General features: G+C 41.7%; 1 protein-coding gene across 1 annotated transcript in view; it reads left to right on the forward strand.

Annotated features, from left to right (window-relative positions):
* Window positions 1-5,426: 5,426 nt before the first annotated feature.
* ELAVL4 (ELAV like RNA binding protein 4) overlaps window positions 5,427-12,975 on the forward strand; it is an 80,883-nt gene continuing 73,334 nt past the window's right edge. Inside the window, exon 1 of the mRNA XM_066192791.1 lies at window positions 5,427-5,566. Within this exon, the coding sequence (XP_066048888.1) occupies window positions 5,549-5,566 (18 nt within the window). The 5' untranslated portion in view covers window positions 5,427-5,548. The remainder of the gene's footprint in view (window positions 5,567-12,975) is intronic.

Consider the following 12,975-nt stretch of genomic DNA (forward strand, 5'->3'; position numbering starts at 1 on the left):
TCTCTTCTGAATCCAGATGGTTTTCTATTCAATGTTTTTCAGTAAAGGTACTGAAAAATAATTTTCTTTGATTATGTCTCTTTACAGCTTATTCATCAATGTTTTTAGCTATGGTAGATCAATTCTTTTCTGTGCTCATCCATTTCTATTTTGTTTCATCTAATTTTTCATCAGCTGAATCTTTTCCTCATTTAAGTGAAATGAGAGCTAAGTTTCACATGCATCACTGTGTCCCAAGCTCTGAACATTAATTGGATAGGAAACTGTGATGCAAATTGGTAAAAGGGCCTGCTATATCCCAACACTGTAAAGAAATGTGAGTTTTGCACTGTTCTTGTGAAACTCAAAATTTAATTACTCCATGTAGTGAAGTCAAACACACTGAAACTGGTGTCCCTTACAACCTTTCAGAGGTTTCATCTCTTCACAGCTACATTCATACTGCAAACTCCCTGCTTAGCAAATCAGACATTGCAAGCAATTCTCAAAATGAACAGTAACACTGCAGTGTAGTCATTTGTCACAGGATTGCACATTCTAAATGTGACACTATTTAGCAAACAGTAGAAATGTATACTGGAAATGAACCATATATTTTCTCCCTAATTCCTTTAGTAAGAGTGGTTAAACACATTAAGTAGTGCAGTTTCATATCCAAGGTCTTATTTCCAGCGTTATAAAACACTGCCAGAAAGTATTTAAACCTTCTTTGTGTGTATCATCATAAAGAAAAAAGTCTGAATTGTAAGGAAAACTTCCAAACATACACATTTAAAGTGACAACTGAAATTCTCCAAATTTGTGCAACTAAAACAACATAAAATGAATTTTTAAGATATGATATATATATACACAAAATGATTAAGCATGAAAATAGTCAGAAGCCTTTTTGGGGAAACTATAGCATATGTTGGTGGCTTTACCACACACTGAAGCCAAAGACCAACTTCTTTTAAACCCATGAGAAATCCAGTATTTTTTCCTGAGGTGCAGTACCACGTATATCAATAGAGGAAGCAATTTAAACATTTTCAAACAGAAAAAAAAAAAATCTTAAGAGTCCAGAAATATATAAACAACCTACTCTTCTTCTTTATCCTTGTTCTTTTTTTCACTCCTGGCTATGCAAATTAGAAAAAAAGTAGAAAGTTGTGATAGCAGTGGAAGACTCACCAAAATACATTTCAAAACTAAGAAAAAAATATTCAAATTGGTATAAAAAAATCAATAGTTATACTGACAGTTGAAGGCAGAGTGAATACGAAGTCATGTGGCTCTAAGGCCTGATCTTTTAAGCTGCTCCTAATTAAATGCAGCTTTGCTCTTACTGGATGTTAAGAGCTTTCCAGGTTACTGCCCCTATTAAAGGAAAATTAGATACTTATCTGTATGAATGTAGCAAAGTTGATTGAAAAAAGATAATGTGTGAAGACTGTGTTAAAAAATAATATTGCTGATTCATACTAATGTGCTTAGGCATTCTTGAACTCTGATGGTTCATCAGTACCTCATAGTATGGGTCATAATCCTTACCAGATAAATGCTTAATCCGAGATAAATCGTAATAAATCCAAATGAGATTAGACCTTTACCAAAATATCCAATGAGTGGTGTAAAAAACATGTTTGAGTGACTGTGATACATCAGTGGGAGTCACCGACTGAATTCTTTACAGAATAGCAGAGAAGGTGCAATAATACTTAAAAGCAAAGCAGAACTGTTCTGATCAGCACCACTCGGGGGCTGGTGTTGAGTGTTCTTCACCAGCCTCCCTTCTTAACAATATTCCTCTGATCTGTGAGGCTTCATGGTTTACATCAGTGTTCTGTCAAAGTCACCTACTTTCTGAAACAAATGTTTTATTTATCTCCTCCTTCCCACTCCTACTATTGTGAATCCGAATAAAACCTGCAGGAGCCTTAAGGCTAAAACATTCACAGAGATCCACTGGCATTTTCATCCCCTCTGTATTTGGTGGCTTATGATATCAGGTTAACTCATTGAGTATTTACAGTAAAGGACATCTTTGCATAGCATTTTAAAAAATCAAAAAGCCACAGTTACTAAAATTCATGGTGCTGTGATGGAGTAAATGCGTTATGGTTAGAGATGGACAAAAATATAAGAAAAACTGTTTGCTGCTAAAATCTGAGATTGCTATGAAAATCTAGACTCGTTACCTGGAAGAAATTTTGCCTGCCTTTACTTGTGACACAAATATAACCTCCTAACCTGCTAAATGTAAACAAAAAGCTGTTGTGCTGAAAAAAAAGGATTTCAGCTACATTTTAAAGTTTTTTATTCTGTAATAATAAAACCTCCAAGAAATTCTATTCTAAAAAATTGTGTTGCCTTACATCCAGCAATTTAGAGGAAAAATCATTACAAGAAATCACTATTTAATAAATTGCAACCTGAATTAAATTACAGTTGAGAATGAAGCTGCCCATGAAGTCTGAGTTCCATTAGCATTACTGAACATACTCTGAGTCGTGATCTCGGGACATTGACTTCATGGGAGTTTTGACTGTGGGAAGAATTAAAGTTTGTATCTGATGTCCTCAAAAGCCTTTGATGTGTTTATAGCTTTTATAGGTCAGTTGCAAAGATAAGCTTTGTAATGGCTTTCTACACTTACCCTGGAAAAGCACTTACACTCTCTTTCCATTGCTTAAAATACAGAACTATTTACTTCTGACATTTGCTATTTGTTCTAAACACCGTGGTGTGCATTAGCCATGTATCGATTCACAAAGCATCTCCTGAACGGGCAATTTCCTTGCCCTGCTCTGACAGCACAGAGAAGCCACCAGATGTTGTCACCGTCTGACTTGGGCTGTGCTGCCATTTCATCATCGGGGGATGGAGCACAGCTCTGCCCTGGGTGCTGTGACTTTAGCAGTGACCTGGGTAAGTGAGTCCCCTTGGCAGCTCCCACCCCCTCCATCCTACCCAGGTGTCCAAACTCCAGCTGATCCCATTGCTGGGATCTGAGGAGACAAAGGAACGGGGCGGGCAGTGGGAGGAGAACGGTGAGCCAGGTGCTCAGGTAAAGACAGAGACACACAGAGACACCCAGAGACACACAGGTGATCTCTAGTGCAGGTGCAGAATGAGCACTCACGTCCCCTGAGCTGAGACTTCACCTCACTTTCACTGCCTACAACACACGACTCATTTTTCTGAAGGAGAAACGTAAGTTTTTATTTTGGAAGGTGTTTTTATTGATGGTTTTGCCATGTAACTAAGAAATTAAGTAACATAAAAATGAGCTAAATCTTTTACTTTGTGTAGTCTCTAAATTATGCATTAACAGTATTCAGTTATAAGAAACATTCACAATTACTTCCTATTTGAGCAGATCTACCTAGAATTCTCTTTTCAGAATAACTACATGGGTCTTTACACTTCTTAAGGGTACAGAAGACTTTCCTATGACTATATTTGGTTACATTTTTAAGAGTTGGTAGGAATATCCTCTGAATGGAAACTTTCATCATCAAGCCAATGCCACATAATGATCATTAGCTGTACAACTGTGTAGACCTTTCTCTACACCTGTGGAGAAATATTTGCACTGGAACCTGATCCAGTAGGAACTATAAAATGGTAGATGTGTGTTTTTGGAGTGTGAAGTAGTAATTTTTTTTTCCTGAGACCTAAAAAATGTAGGCAAATAACTGGAACCCTGAATAGTGCAGCCTGGGTATGCCACAAATAAAAAAGCTGTGTAAGAGATGTCATTTTCTTGGGTATACAGAGCTCAAAGTGAAACGCTTTTAGAAAAGCTGTTGTCTAATGTGGTGATACCTTATCATTTAATGGATTGATGCCCTTTTCCTGACTGTTGTTTGCAGCTAGACTTCTCCATTTTTAAGAATATAAATACCTCTTCAAAAGTTGTAGAGGCTGGAAGTCAGGAAGGATTTTCCATCATTCTGTCAAAGTAAACACAAGGAAAGTATCCAGCACACCTAAAAGTACAGCAACACTGCTTTGGGTAGGAGAGAATCATTCTGAGACCAGGACTCTGGTTAGGGGCAGATGATTTAATATGAGTGCTGTGAGAAAGTCAAACTTGTTTACAGGAAAAGAATCCTACTTTAGCTTTGTCTGGATTTCTGACAATGACATTTCATATCTTCTCTGTCTAGAATAATTCATGTATTTTAGGGGTTGCCTGCACAGAGTGTATCACAGATCCTTTTCCTATGTGATAGCATGTCTCTAAAACAAGAGGATTTGGACCAAGCTAATAGACAGATGAAGCCAAACAAACAAATTGCTGCTATGCTAATTTCTGAAACAGATGGCTCTGATCCAGCATTTGCTGGGTAATGCAATTCCTTGTCAATCTAACACAGAATCATGCCTGTCTTTCTGTAATCCCGTATGTATAGCGTATAGGGAGGAATCTGGCTCAGGATACTCCACCCACAGCTAAATTTATACACAAAGAACTGAGAATCAAAGTGCATAAACAAGTACAAATTCTGCCATCCTTACTTGAAGTGGAGATTGGACCCTGTTTTGAAGTTTCAGGTATAGATCTTCAGAAGGCCCAAGATGTTCAGTCTTTCCTCACTCTGTGGTAGAAACAACCTTGAAATTAATGCTAGTTGTATAAATGGCTTGCAGCACTGAACTAAACCTGGCAGGCTAGAAGCTTCTATCTTTTAGATTCCAGGTATTTTATTTAAATATCTGAGATTCTGTTACTTTTAACCAAGCTACCTGAAACAAAAATAATTCAGTAAAAATGTAAATAATTTCACACCCAGGTTCCTGACCAGGCCAGAGCTGAGGCTGTGGGTCTAACTCAGCTTGCTCAGACAGTCTCTCTTTGCTGCTGTTACATCTTCATCTAAATTTAGCCTAATGTTAAGAATGACCTACACAGCAAGAAAATAAACTGTTTGAAAAAATATAGGACAAAGCTTATGTCTAAGGAAAAGCTTCCCACAATGTTCTATTTGTGGCACACGATCATACATTTGTGTCACATCATCTTATCCTTTCCTTGAGTGGCAATTGGAAAAGAGGCTTTTTAACCTACTCAAAATTCTTCCTCATGCGTCTTTACGGCCGAGGGTCACGGACCCAGTCAGAGGCAGGGGGAAGCACCTGCATGGTGGAGACGAGCACAAACCTCACCCTGCCCGCCGCCCTTCATTAATTTCCATTCCCACACCGGGAGCCACCTGGGAGGGAGCGGACCCTCCTGGGTGCGTTACCCCGGCTCCCGGCCCTTCCCTCCCGGCATCCCCGCTTGGGCCTCCGCTCCCCACACGTGTGCTCTCTCCGCGGCCAGGGCTGGCCCCCGCACCCCGCACAGCTGCCGCCGGTCCCGCGCGCCATAAGGGCGCTCCCCGCGCCGCCCTCCGCGGCCCCTCGAGCGCTGCCGGCGGGTCCCGGCGGTGGCGCCGCCTCACGCCGCCGCCCAGCGCCGCGCCCGCCTGCGCGGGAGACCCCGTCGGTGCCGGCGCCACGTGCGGCCGCGCGCCCAGCTCGTGTCGGCGCCGCTCGTGCGTGCCCGCGGCCGAGGAAGATGCGCGGCCGGAGCGCGGTGAGCGGAGCCCCGGGGCGGGCGCCGGGCAAGGGGGCTTTTCGCCTTTTCCCGTCGGCGAGCGCTCCCGGGGCGGGGAGGTTAAACCCCCCTTTTCCCTCGCTTCAGGCGGTGGAGCCGCGCTCGGTTTGAGCGATGCCGCCCGGTTTGGGTAATGTCGCCTGCGTTCGTTCCGCTTCTAAAGAAAGGTGGTTTTGTTTGGGTTTTTTTTTAAAGCAACAACAAAAATGTAAGTTTGTGCTGCGTTTCATAAATTAGAGGTTTTAGAAGGAACGTTTTTCTGTGGAGGGCTTGCGGGGTGCGGACGCCGGGCAGCGGGGTCGGAGGGACCCGGCCGCTGGCCTGTCCCGGTGTCCCGGCCGGCGGGCCCGCGCTTCCCCGTGGCCTGTCCCGGTGTCCCGGCCGGCGGGCCCGCGCTTCCCCGTGGCCTGTCCCGGTGTCCCGGCCGGCGGGCCCGCGCTTCCCCGTGGCCTGTCCCGGTGTCCCGGCCGGCGGGCCCGCGCTTCCCCGTGGCCTGTCCCCGTGTCCCGGCCGGCGGGCCCGCGCTTCCCCGTGGCCTGTCCCCGTGTCCCGGCCGGCGGGCCCGCGCTTCCCCGTGGCCTGTCCCCGTGTCCCGGCCGGCGGGCCCGCGCTTCCCCGTGGCCTGTCCCCGTGTCCCGGCTGGCGGGCCCGCGCTTCCCCGTGGCCTGTCCCGGTGCCCTTTTCTGTTCACTTTCCACCGGCTTTTCCTTGTTCTTTTATCTGTATTACCTTGTGACACATATGTGAGTTCGAGGCTCGCTCCCGTTTACTGTGATGAGTACAATTAAGGTGCGTTTAATTAAAGTTATTACCCGTGACTGTGTAGTTTTAATTGCCTGATAGTTATTCTGGAAGTTCGCACTGGGTTTGTGCCTGTAGCATTTCTTTTTTTCCTGCAGCAGGCTGATGGTATATGAAGTATTCCCAGGTGTTAAAAGGTTGGCATGGATAGAGTTTAAACTTCTGTTCGCTTGTTATGCTATATAGAAAAAAAAATTTCTAAAGTAAAATCTATCAATGAACACTTGTGTTAAAGGATGTAGATTTTCCTAAGTACTTATCTCTGAGCTCTTTTTCAGTGCAATGGCACGCCTTGAGTAAGACTCAGTGGTTGTGGAGGCTGGCTGGCAGTAAGGCTGCCTACGGTGATAAATCATCTTTTAAATTTCACCAAAGCAAGAGCAGGACAGCTCATATTGCATCACTTGCTCAGTTTGTTTATTGGTTCTTAAGCAGGCCTCCCGCTGGCGTCATTGGAAGGTGTTTGTAGCCAGTGGCACCCTCAGTGCTATTTAAGACTTTTATTATCTCCTTGTGTTAATAGAGGACCACTGAATATTATTTAACAGGTATATTGGAGATTTGGGTTTGTGCCAGCACTCAGCCTTTTCTTGTAAGGCAGACCAGGGAGAGCAGTTGAGAATTCTTTTAATAAAAACAAAGCAATAGTTCCCCCTGTTTTTTAATTCAGAAATTCCAGAACAATATTGGAAACCTTAAACAAGAAAGTTCTGGTGGTTGAGAAGTAGAGCCTGCAACACATTCAAAGCAAAAGTGATAGTCTAATTTTACTATCCACACTGAGTGACATCTGAAATAGTAAGGAAGCCTAAATGATGGAAAGTAAATTAGATTTTTAAATTAGGTAATGTTTGAAGATGTTAGAGTATTACTACATTTATTTCCTTGTTAATATTCTGAGATGTTTTAGGAAAAAGTAAGGAAAGATAAATCATACCAAAATAATTTAAATGACACTTAAAAAAAAAATCTATTACAATGTGAGGCTTATTGCTATGCAGAGGAAGAAACCTTTGCACAGGAGCCTTTTACTTTATTCTACCTATTGAACAGAAAAATGTAGACTAGGGAAAAAGTGCTTGTCTAGCTTTGGCAGTAGAGGAGCCTGGAAATAGTCTGAGGAAATGGAGATTCCATTTCAGCACTGCTGGTGAGTTACCTGACACAGGCATGTGTATTTTTATCTAAATTTTAAAGGGGTTTTGAAACACAGTTAACTTTTTTAGCTACATACAGGAGGGACTTGTTATTTTTGTCTCAATATGGAGGAGGAATATTGTCTCAATATTTCAGGGAAGATTGTGTGCTGTGTCATTAGTTAAGAGAAGGCTGCTTTACATGTTTACTGCATTTGTGGAAGGGGGAAAAGGTGACACCCTACAGCCATTAGTCAGACAGCCACGGGCAGGACAGCAATTGTCTGGAGCTTTAAATGTGGAATGAGAAAGGTGCTGTTGTGGGCAGCCAATTCTTCCTGGATCGTTTAAGGGTTACCTTATTAGTGTGTGGTGATACATCGGAACAGAATTTTAGGAGGCCATAGACTTCTCATAAAAGTAAGAATATATATATTTTTGGAAGTGGAATTTGGCCTTTGTGCGGGTGCAGAAATAAACTGAAAGATGGTTCCTAGGTTTTGGATTCACAAGGAGTTAACATGTATCCCAAAGGAGTGTTGGGTTTTCTGCCAACATTGTATGGGAGAGGTAGAAGTTGTTAATTGCGAGTCACTTTGCTGTTTGCATTCTGGGCTGTGGGTGGCAATTCCTTTTCTACCCAGTTTTATTTTGCCTAGGTATACTTGGGGTTTTTACAGCTGGGAGTCAGCAACTCTTTATTAATTTTCTGGAGATAGATGTGTAGCAAATAAGTTCTTAAATAACTCCAGGTTGTGTCAGCATTTTTCTTTGCTTGTTTCTATCAGCATTAACTGTTACTGTTCAAATCAGCCCAGTAACAGTTTTGAAGAATGGCAAAACTAATGAGAATGGATGTATTTTCTTGAAAGGGTAGTATATAAGAGGAGAGAAGTAAAACCTTAATATTGCCAGCTAGATTCCTATTATCTGTAACTGCTTTCTGGCCCTAAGGGAAGTTGATACCACTAACAGTAAAATCTGTGTGAAACAGCATCACATTCTTACACTGGTCTAGCTGCCTGGATAAAAGAAAAACATGTGGAGTGTAGCATTATTGATGTGGCAGTTTTATCAGGATCCATTTGTAGTAACTGTGAGTTTGTTCAGGATTAATGGGGGGAGTGTATAATAATACTTATAATTCTGGCCCTGCAAGAATGTTACTGTCCTAGGCAGAAAAGAGTGTGTCTCAAAACTAATGATGAAACATGCCTGCCATACGGAGTTAAATCTCTGTGGTGTTTTCTTCACTTTTGCTCAGTTTTTGAATAAATTGATGGAAGAATCCTATATTCAAACAGCGGAGGAGTTCAGACAAGGTGCAGGACTAAAGAGCAAGTTGAAAAATCATGACTAAACTCAGTAACAGTGACAAAATAATTGTGGTCACTTTTAATTAGCCTGTTTACTTCACGGTACCAATTCAGATTTTTCTAAGAAAGTATATACGCTGGTGTTTTTTTAATTAGCTCTCCTTGATTTTTTTCTTACATATCTTAATTAAAAGTTTGGTCGTAGTTGTTAATTATGATGTACTTGTTTAGCCTTTTGTTTAGTCTTTGTTCTGTTTATGAATGCTGCCTTCGAACAGCACTGCTCTTACTCAAACATCTTGCACGATAGTTTTCCTTGGGGGTTATGGAAATGATAATCAGCCTTATGCTTGCTCTGTTTCCAGGTGCCAGAAAGAGACTCTCTGGAAACAAGAGCTCAACAAACAGACATTTCGTGTTCTGCCCTCACCTAGTCCAGTTTGTCAAAGGTGGAATTTTCAAGTATTAGATTGGACTGTAATGATAAGCAATCTGCTAGGGGCTTTTCATGTTTCTGCCTTGTTTGGACTTCAAAGTTCTGGTTTCAGTGACCTTATTTGTTTTGTTTTGTGTGAAAAGAGGGTTGTAGTGGAGAATCTAAAAGTGTGTTGTCCTTCTTGCAGTCTTTGGTATTTTGTCAGGTTTTTTTCCTCTTCAAACTCTGCAGCAAGTGTAGCACAGAAGTACAGAAAACTCTTAACCTCCCGCAAAAAGAAATAACATGTCAAATATTACAGTATATAACTGGATTCAGAAAGCAATTGACTTGTGAACTAGGCTTGGTGAACCATCTTTTTCACAATGTCTTTTCATTACTTATTCAGATAATTGATGCAATGTTTGAAGTCCCTGAAGTGCACAGAAGCATGTGCAATTTCACTGACATAGTAAACTATTTCAGAAAAAAAAGTACTTCAGTATCCTTACAATAGACAAAATATGCAGCCTTTGTTTCCATAAAGATTTAAAGTTAATGCATGGGAGATTGGGTTTGGGATTTCCATAAATTAAAGGGAGTTCTCACCTTTCAACAGTTGGGTTTTTAGTGCTGAAAGACAAGTGTCATTTTTCTGCGGGTTTTGTATGACTTCTGTAAAAAATAAGCATTCTGGTGCTTTCCTTGGTTTTAAAAACTACTGCTAATAAATGGTGGTATTTGTAAAACTGCTGACACTTCTGCAGTCTAAGAACACATTGAACAGATGCCTCCTGTTGCCCTCCACTTGAGTGTGTTTACTGGTGCTTCATGCAGCCTAGGTCATATTCTTGTTTTCGTGTTTCTGAGTGCTCCTAGAGCCTCTTCCCTCTGAATGCAGTCAGCTGCTCCCTGATTTGGTTTACATGCTCTTAGTGTCTCCCTCGGGTTCTCTCCATTCACCCATCTTTCACAACAGGCTCTGCAAGCTTTGTTAATCAGCTCATCCATTTGCATTAGAAGGTGGGGGTTTTTTTCCAGCACAAGAAAAATTGTTTTCACCCCTCACTGCTTGCTGTCATTCCTTAGTTTGGAGCTTCCTAGTTCATTATCAAATTTATCACTTGCTGTACTTGGAGCTACTTTTCTGTGGGTTTTTTTTTTTTTTTTGCATGTGTGTCCATCTATGTTATCTGGCCCCTTGCCTGCCTTTATAAAAAAAAAAGCTTACTTTTTCTTCTTGATTGATTTCTTCCACTTGGTTCCTTTCATTTTCTTCACTGACTAGTAGTTTTATCACTTCTGGGATTTCATGCACTATTTCCAACACAGTTGACTTTATTTGAACCGTTGTCCTCCATATTTTCATGCAATGTATAGCTAAAGAGTCTTTGCGTAGCTGAAGTCATTGCATCGTGCTGTTGTTAGTTTGTTTCCCCTTGGTTTTTAGGCCTTTTTCAGTTAGGCACAGTCACTTGCTGTAGAATACCTACATGGCAATGTTGTCTTGTGTCCAATATATAAACAGTGTATTTCCTCAGCTTCCTGACAGTCATGTCTACTATATATCCTTTTTATTTTTCTTACAAATGCATAATTCTAAATATCTTTCAATTAGTTTTAATGTCTCGATTCATATATTTTTGACATCCTTGCCAGTTTCTCTAGTTGCGACAGCCCATGTAAAGTTGCCTTTTGCCAAGCTGTTGCTCACTGCTTATGCAGAATGCCAGATTGTCAAAGGTATATAAAAATGGATATTATTTAAAAGAAATAACTTATATTGGAGGAGCTTTGTATGTCAAAAGAGAAGCTTTCCTATTAAGCTGCTATGATATAAAGCTGGTCTGGTACGGACTCCTGTATCCAGGTCTGTCACTTGCCAACAGTTCTAGTTGTTGTTCCTCATTCAAGTATTTCTGGTTTTGAATAACTTCTGTTTCATTATGCTTCTAGTTTTTCAAGAGAAGTCCTTTCTCTACCCTGCTTGTCTGTTGTTGATGTATTTCCTGCTTAATATATTTCTAACCCACTGGCAAGTCTTCAATCAATAGCAGAAAGGTGGCATTTTCAAAGATGCTAAACTACCACAGGTTTTGCAAAATCAAATGTCCAGAAAGGGTCTTAATTTATTCTCATCTGTTAGGGAATTGCACAGGAGCAAAACTGGATGCTGAAGCCTTAGAAAAGCATTGTTTCCACAGGACAAGGTTCCTGCTAGCAGCTTTAATGTGTGGGAGATTATTTCTGCCATGCCATGATGAGAAGAGATAAAGCACTTACTGGCATCCTAGGTAACATCTCATAATCCAGAAAATTTACTTTTGGTTGAATTGAGATGCCTGTTGGTGTTCACAATACCAAGCTTTCTGTTAAGGTACTCATCGCTGAATTCCACTGCTCCTAAAGGAAACATCAACTTTGTCTTGGAAGAGTTGCTGGAATTCCTCTCGCTCGGGGCTCCACTCTGTGGTTTGTGCTGGGCTCACTGGAGCTCTTCTTGGGCTCTGTCAGCAGCAGAGAGCACACCATGGCACTGGCTTTGCTCTCTGCTGCTCTCCTTGGACGTGGCGCCAGTCAGAGGAACTCAATAAACACAGTAAATGAAAGCAGGGAAGGAATCAAAGATGAGAAGAGATTGGTAGAGAAGTAAATAGATTGGGTCTGAATGTTTTGTTTTGCTTTTTTGCTGTTCTGAGAAGGAACCGTGATATTTGTTGGCCAGAATAGCAGGTTTTGGAAGAATGATGTGCCTAGAAAGAGAGGACTAAACCTCAGCATGCTGAAAAATGGCTGCTGCATGTTTCACTCATGCTGGGATGTATCCTTTCTGTCCTGTACTCCCTCTGATCTGCATCAATTTTCTGTGCAGGTTGCTCCTGTAGGAGTCAGCTCAAGGATCTCAGGTAGGAGATCCTCTTGTGTGGGTAGGAAAAACCTCCAGGAATGTCCACCAGGTGGCTTGTCTTTGCAGATGTGTGATAAAAAGGAAGGAGCAAGAAGCAACAAATACTTTATATTTGGAATGCAATTCCATGTCATGCTGGGCACTCTTCAGTCCATCAGATAATTTACACTGACTGAATAATGTCAGGAGGTTTTACTGTTTCACATGATCTGTAAAGCTTCTCTTTCTCAGCAAGTCAAAGTCCTGTGATATCTAAATTGGACTTACCCTGTCATAATAGGGCAGCCAAATTTCCCACTTCACCAATGGGACCTTAGGAGGAAGAGCAGTTGCCACTTCACATTTGCCACAGTTGGCAGGGTGACTGGAGAGGTGAGAAACTTCCTCTGCAGCCCAGATATCTTCCTCTGGCGGCAGTGAGGACAAAGTGATGCCAGGTTTCTCTGCCTTTGTCCTCTGCTGGTGTGTGGGGGAAGATATTAAGGTCAGCCCCAGGCTCTGTGTGCTGTGGCAGCGTAGGTTGTTCCTTTACACAGATGGTGTGGCTAATGAGAGTACATTGCTGAACAGTTCTGAATCAGGGTTATTAACACCCAGAACTAACTACACTTCATGGAACCACGGAGTTAAATCATCTGTGGTACTGGGATGCTCTGTGTGGTAGACACTCACTTTTTGTGTGCCTCTCCGTGCATCTTAGTGCTCTTACACTGCAAATGTCTGACTGACAAATATCCCAACCTGAGATAGAGTATTGGAGATTAGAGCTATGCAGCCTATTGTCTGCTTTTTCATCCACTTTCTCAATGGTA

The sequence above is a fragment of the Chamaea fasciata genome, unplaced genomic scaffold, assembly GCF_029207755.1.
Source record: "Chamaea fasciata isolate MVZ Bird 193981 ecotype frontalis unplaced genomic scaffold, bChaFas1.0.hap1 SCAF_10, whole genome shotgun sequence".
NCBI classification, from domain to species: Eukaryota; Metazoa; Chordata; class Aves; order Passeriformes; family Sylviidae; genus Chamaea; species Chamaea fasciata.